We start from the raw sequence: 6972 nt of genomic DNA, 5'->3' as shown, positions 1-6972 counted from the left end.
TGTTCTGGAACAGTGTTGTAAATACAACTTAACCACTGATTTCTAGTCGAGTCCTCTTTTGGAAGGTCAAACAAAACAGCGCCACACACGGCGGGCTAGAGTGAGCGGAGACCGGCTTGTGGCAACCACATGTGGCGACCCCGGGCTGGACTTTTTTAGTCTTTTTAATGGCTGGGATGCTGGGATTTTGGGTGGGGGGGTCTTTGGTTTGCAAAAACGGGTTGTCAGCTCCTGTGTTATGGAATAAAAAAGAACAAAAGCGATTGCAGCTTGTATCTTAGTACTACTACTTCCGTGTTGTGTCACGCTGTGTTGTAAGAGATATACGGTATGTTGAGAGTAGTAAGTGAGAATCAGAGTCATGCAGTCGTGATTGTGACGTGAACAGCGCACGCTGATCTGATGGTGGGAGGATTTCAGGAAGAGCGCTGAATGCTACGTGTCCAATATATCCGGACTTCCACTAACTTTACTTGACTTTTATTTTTTTTTTTTTTTTTTACATGGCAGAATCATAGCATGCATGCCACCATGCTTCATAAAGTGCTTTCTTGTGATCTGCAGTATAACCATATAAAACGACGCAAATCCCATGTAAGATTAATGTTATTAGTAACTCAGTTCCTTATGAAGCCAGATTTTGCATATCCTCAGTCAAAGAGACACTGTGTACCAGTGGGAATTAACAAAGCCCAGGGTTACTTGCATCAAGCTGGGATTTCTTGTGTATCCAAAAAGCCTTGGTGCAGAGAGAGAGAGAGAGATGGCTCTGATCCAGCTGGCCACCTCTCCGTGGGCCTGCATGAATGGCCTTGATTGTTTCTTCAGTTCTCTTTCCGAAGCCGCTCCCTCCTCAGTCCTGATGACCGAGTCAGATACACGAGAATATAATCCACAAGAACACAATTGTGTGAATTAAACTGTTCAGAAGAAAAAGATGTGTATTATTTGTATTCTTTTGCAAGATGTAATTCTACTCTTCAGTCAGATGTGGCTCTTGGATGGTAATATTACTTTTTCATGAAGTTAAAATTAAAGGGACAGTTGACCCAAAAATTTACGTTCTGTCATCTACTTACCTTCATGTTGCATGACTTCCTTACTTCTGTGGAACAAAAATATTTTGAAACCAAACAGGTTTTGGTGATCGTTGACTTTCATTGTATGGACAAAAATGATCTTCGTTTAGATTTGTAATGACGTGAGAGTAAATGATGACAAAATTAGCATTATTGGGTGAAGTATCCCTTCAAACACTTTTGTAAATCGTAAACTTTTGTAAATTGTCCCTATAGAAATACACTGTCAATATCAGTAAGGATGGAAGAAGTGATGCTTTAGGCTCTGACTGCACAACTTGCAAATTGTTCTCATGCTTACTTTTCATATAATGTATATCTATTTTTTTGTTTTGTAAATAGGATCTGCAGAGAGCAACCAATGTTGTGTACCAGGCTCACCATGTGAGCAGAAGCAAGCGTGGCCAGGTGGTTGGGACCAGAGGTGGATTTCGTGGATGTACTGTCTGGCTGACAGGTGGGAATTTCTCCTGTAAAACGTCCGTGAGAAAATTACATTGAACAAATCATTAAGGATAGTTCACTCCTAAATGAAAATTGAGTCATCAGTTATTCACTGTCATGCTCAGACCTGAATGACTTCCTTTCTTCTTTGGAATAGAGAAGGAGATGTTAGACAGTCTGAGTCACCATTTACATAAAATATCACATCTTTTTCCCATACAGTTTACTTCAGTGTTTCTTTTTTCTACAGGGCTGTCTGGTGCTGGAAAGACTACAATTGGATTTGCTGTAGAGGAATATCTAGTTTCTCATGCCATTCCTTGCTACTCGCTCGATGGTGACAATATTCGACATGGCCTAAATAAGAACTTGGGCTTCACGGCCACAGACAGGGAAGAGAACATCCGACGTATTGCTGAGGTGGCCAAATTGTTTGCTGATGCCGGACTGGTTTGCATAACTAGTTTCATTTCTCCATTTACAAAGGTGGGGTGATATTTAATGACATCAGAGGTTCCTATATGTGACTCTGGACCATAACACCAGTCATAAGGGTCAATTTTTCGAAATTGAGTATGTATGATGTATGATTTGTTAGGATAGGACAATATTTGGCCGAGGTACAACTATTTGAAAATCTGGAATCTGAGGATGCAAAAAAATCAAAATATTGAGAAAATCGTCTTTAAAGCTGTCCAAATGAAGTTCTTAGAAATGCATATTACTAATCAAAAATTACGTTTTAATATATTTACAGTAGGAAATTTACAAAATATCTTCATGAAACATGATCTTTATTTAATATCCTAATGATTTTTGGCATAAAAGGAAAATCAATAATTTTGACCCATACAATGTATTTTTGGCTATTGCTACAAATATACCCCAGCGACTTAAGACTGGTTTTGTGGTCCAGGTCACATATTACATGATGTTTTCCCAACAATTCCTAGGATGATTTTACATGTGCTCACAACAGGATCGAAACGACGCCAGGAAGATCCATGAGATCGCGGGTCTGCCGTTCTTTGAGGTGTTTGTAAATGCCCCACTGGAGGTGTGCGAGAGCAGAGATGTCAAAGGGCTTTATAAAAAGGCCCGTGCTGGAGAGATTAAAGGTGTTTTTTGGGAAAATCTATAAATGCATTGCTTATAGATGTCCCATCATGTTTATTTTGATCACACTTGATTTATTTTGGACTTGAAGGGATAGTTCACCCAAAAATGAAAATTCTGTCATTAATTACTCACCCGTAAGACCTTTGTTCTTCTTCTGAACACAAATTAAGATATTTTTGATGAAATCCGAGAGCTGAACCCGCATAGACAGCAACGCAACTGACACATTCAAGGCCCAGAAAGGTAGTAAGGACTTTGTTAAAATAGTCCATGTGACATCAGTGGTTCAACCGTAATGCTATGAAGCTATAAGAACTTTTTGTGTGCAAAGAAGACAAAAATAATGAAATTGTTGAGAAGTTGTTAAATAAAGTTGTTATTTTCGTTTTCTTTGGGCACAAGAAGTATTCTTGTAGCTTTATAACATTACGGTTGAACCACTGATGTTACATGGATTATTTTATTTACTACCTTTTTGGGCTTTGAATGTGTCAGTTGCGTTGCTGTCGATGCAGGGTCAGAAAGCTCTCGGATTTCATCAAACATATCTTAATTTGTGTTCTGAAGATGAACAAAAGTCTTGCGGGTTTGGAATGACAGGAGAGTGAGTAATTAATGACAGAATTTTAATTTTTGGGTGAACTATCCCTTTAAGAATGCAGAGCAGCTATTTGCCAATAATGTCATTTCCATGAATGTATCTAGAAAACTTTTATTTATTTATTTTATCATGTAGGTTTTACAGGAATAGACTCTGACTATGAGAAACCTGAAGCCCCTGAGCTTGTGTTGAAGACCGGAGAGCTCACTGTCAATGACTGCATTCAGGAGCTAGTGGATCTCTTGAAGGAACAGGTGGGTCATTCTTTCATTTCTGGTCATCAAATGGGTCCTTGTATTTTGCCAGTTGTCCCTTTCTTTATGCCAGCTCACAGACTGTCAGTTTTCAGTTGGGAGATGTTGAAACATCACTGACCAGATGATTCGTTATCACAGGATATTGTGCCCACTGGTGTGACAGAAGAAGTGAACGAGCTCTTTGTTCCTGAAAACAAGCTGGACCTGGTGCTGAGTGACGCCAATATACTCCCCGCTTTAGCCATCACAGAGGTAATGCAACCCTTCACGAACACACGCATGCCCTGCTGTGTGAATCAACCGCCCTGCATGTTACACCACAGGCATTTCATCAGTTCAGTTAACAGAAAGCTTTTCACTGTAACCTGGTCTTTGGAAATGGAAATCTACTGCATAATTCAATTCTGCAACAGCCACTAAAAGAACTACTTTAGAAAGAAATGAACTGTTGTATGTCATAGTTGTTATGTTATGGCAAACTTATGATGGAACACACTATAATGATGCTGCAGCATCATTTTTTATTATTATAATTTTTTTTACACAAGTTCATGCCCATAAGTCCTTGCTAGTGTCACAAAACCCTCTGCAATTGCGTCTTTTCCCCGCTGATGACATTTTTGCATTCCAGTTGCGTTATCCTGTGTACAACGGCAATGCGCTCCTGTTGTTATTTTGTGGCAAACTGTCGGTCTTGTCATGAAATAAAACTGAAGTTCTGTTTGTGTGTTTCTCTCTGGTCCTGTAGCTGGATTTGCAGTGGATACAGGTTCTATCCGAGGGCTGGGCGACTCCACTGAAGGGATTCATGAGGGAGAGGGAATTCCTGCAAGTCTTGCACTTTGGAACTTTGCTTGATGGTAAAGACATTTCTTAACTGTTGGCCCACTAACAGAAACATTACCCTCAAAAATGTTTAATTTTTTTATATAGTGTTTCCATGTAATTTTACATTTAACAATTTTAAGAAAAATTAGGTTTGTACTAACAAATATTACATTTTTCAGATTTGTTTTATAGCTTTTCTATTTTTGGGTAAATAGTGTATACTCTGAGCTTTAGAAATAACATAGACTACCATTCAAAAGTTTTTTTCAAAGAGAAATTCCTACTTTTATTTAATAAGGATGCATTAAATTGACATTTATAGTGTTACAAAATATTTTTATTCCAAATAAACACTGTTCTTTTGAGCTTTCTATTCATCAAAGAATCCTGATCATAAAAATATTAAGCAGCACAACTGTTTTCAACATTGATAATAATAAGAAATGTTTCTTAAGCACCATATCAGCATAGAATGATTTCTGAAGGATCATGTGGCGCTGAAGACTGGAGTAATGGCTGCTGGAAATTAAGCTTTACCATCCAGCTTTATCCACTTTACCACTATTTATCAATTTTATTTTATAATATATTTAAATTTGTTATTTTAAATTGTAATACTATTTCACAATATTACTGTATTTTTGATCAAATAAATGCAGCCTTGGTGAGCATAAGAGACTGCTTTCAAAAACATTAAAAAAGATTACCAATTCTAAACTTTTGAATGAGTGGATGTAATATTAAATATGAATTAATTATAACAGTAATAATCAGTTATAATCAATAATAATTTTCATTTACATGCATTAAATTAGCAGACTGAGTTAATGTAATAACATCAAACTTTACATTAAATAATATTATTAATATTGATAATAAAAACAGTAATTATTAATTGGTAATATTATATGTTTAGGTGGAGTCATCAACATGTCTGTTCCCATTGTGCTGCCTGTATCCAAGGATGACAAAGAGAGGCTGGACGGTTGCACAGCTTTTGCCCTGGAGTTCAAAGGTAAAAAGGTGGCAATCATGCGCAACCCTGAGTTTTATGAGCATCGTAAAGAAGAGAGATGTGCCAGGCAGTGGGGGACAACATGCCCCCAACATCCATACATCAAGGTGAGAAGACACATCTCTGTGCCATTGCTTTTATAACAGTTGTATGTTATACTTGCTAATACAATCAGCCAATGAAATGCCACCTTTTATGCTTTGTACAGATGGTAATGGAGAGTGGTGATTGGCTGGCCGGTGGAGACCTGGAGGTGTTTGAGAGAATTAGGTGGAATGATGGTCTTGACCAGTACCGTCTCACTCCACGGGAGCTTAGACAGAAATTTAAAGAAATGAGAGCAGGTAAAAGTGAAACATGAAATAGTTTCACATGAAAAAATGACAATTACTATACTCTTATTATGATGGAGAACACTATAATGTTGCTGTAGCAAATTTAACACTACCCCTAAACCTAAACTTTTTTTTATATAAGTTAATTTCTATAAGTACCAATTGTGTGTTTTCCTTGCAGATGCCATTTTTGCATTCCAGTTGCGTAATCCTGTGCACAACGGCCATGCGCTCCTGATGCAGGACACTAAGCGTCGTCTGTTGGAGCGAGGCTACAAAAAGCCTGTGCTGCTGCTGCACCCTCTGGGTGGCTGGACCAAAGAGGATGATGTACCGCTGGACTGGCGCATGAAACAGCATGCTGCTGTTCTGGATGAAGGAGTGCTGGATCCAGAAAACACCATTGTGGCCATTTTCCCCTCACCCATGATGTATGCTGGGCCTACAGAGGTCAGACTTTTGTTGAACATGTTACTCTGGGGGGGAAAAAAAGAGGCACTTTAATAAACAGAATGACCTTAGTTTCTGCAGCCATTTTATTTTTTAAAAAAAAAAAAAAAAAAAAAAGAGGCAGTTTAATAAACAGAAAACAGTTTCTGTAGCCATTTTCGACCTTTTTTAGTACAAAAAATTGAGTCGAACCAATTCTGAGTTGCACAAAAAATTGGTATGTCCTTATAGGTACAGTGGCATTGTCGGACCAGGATGATCGCAGGGGCCAACTTTTACATTGTAGGACGAGATCCAGCAGGTATGCCCCATCCGGAGACAAAGAAGGACCTGTATGAGCCCACACACGGTGGAAAAGTGCTGACCATGGCACCAGGCCTCACCTCTCTAGAGATTATTCCCTTCAGAGTTGCTGCATACAACAAAGTTAAGAAGGCCATGGACTTTTATGACAAGGAAAGGTATGTAAATATTTCATTTCAGCCCTACGAACTGCACTTAAATGTTTAGAATGGTTTAAGCGCCATGAAAATTTGTAATAATGTTTTGTAACATCTCAAAAAGTTAAACTTTCATATATTCCAGATTCATTACATGTAAAGTAAAACATTTCGAAAGTTTTAAGTTTTTGTTTTAATTTTGATGTTTAGAGCTTACAGCTCATGAAAGTCAAAAATCCAGCATCTCAAAACATTAGAATATTTCCTAAGATCAATCAAAAAAACGGATTTGCAAAACAGAAAAGCTCAAGTTCTTTAAAGGATGTTAATTTATGCACTAAATACTTGGTGGGGGCTCCTTAAGCACAAATTACAGCATCAGTGAGGTGTGGCACTGCTGAAGT

The 6972-nt window shown here is 38.0% G+C and overlaps 1 protein-coding gene across 1 annotated transcript in view; it reads left to right on the top strand.

The window, feature by feature from the left end:
* Window positions 1-1320: 1320 nt before the first annotated feature.
* LOC107669161 (bifunctional 3'-phosphoadenosine 5'-phosphosulfate synthase 2-like) overlaps window positions 1321-6972 on the top strand; it is a 7009-nt gene continuing 1357 nt past the window's right edge. The window contains exons 1-11 of the mRNA XM_016461290.1: window positions 1321-1329; window positions 1422-1536; window positions 1774-2009; window positions 2503-2641; window positions 3379-3497; window positions 3639-3752; window positions 4249-4360; window positions 5245-5450; window positions 5552-5687; window positions 5860-6128; window positions 6360-6589. Of these exons, the coding sequence (XP_016316776.1) occupies window positions 1321-1329; window positions 1422-1536; window positions 1774-2009; window positions 2503-2641; window positions 3379-3497; window positions 3639-3752; window positions 4249-4360; window positions 5245-5450; window positions 5552-5687; window positions 5860-6128; window positions 6360-6589 (1685 nt within the window). The remainder of the gene's footprint in view (window positions 1330-1421; window positions 1537-1773; window positions 2010-2502; window positions 2642-3378; window positions 3498-3638; window positions 3753-4248; window positions 4361-5244; window positions 5451-5551; window positions 5688-5859; window positions 6129-6359; window positions 6590-6972) is intronic.

Source organism: Sinocyclocheilus anshuiensis, unplaced genomic scaffold, assembly GCF_001515605.1.
Source record: "Sinocyclocheilus anshuiensis isolate Anshui unplaced genomic scaffold, SAMN03320099.WGS_v1.1 scaffold220, whole genome shotgun sequence".
Classification (NCBI taxonomy): Eukaryota; Metazoa; Chordata; class Actinopteri; order Cypriniformes; family Cyprinidae; genus Sinocyclocheilus; species Sinocyclocheilus anshuiensis.
Note: the sequence above shows the minus strand (reverse complement) of the source record. Positions and strands in the feature narration are given on the sequence as shown.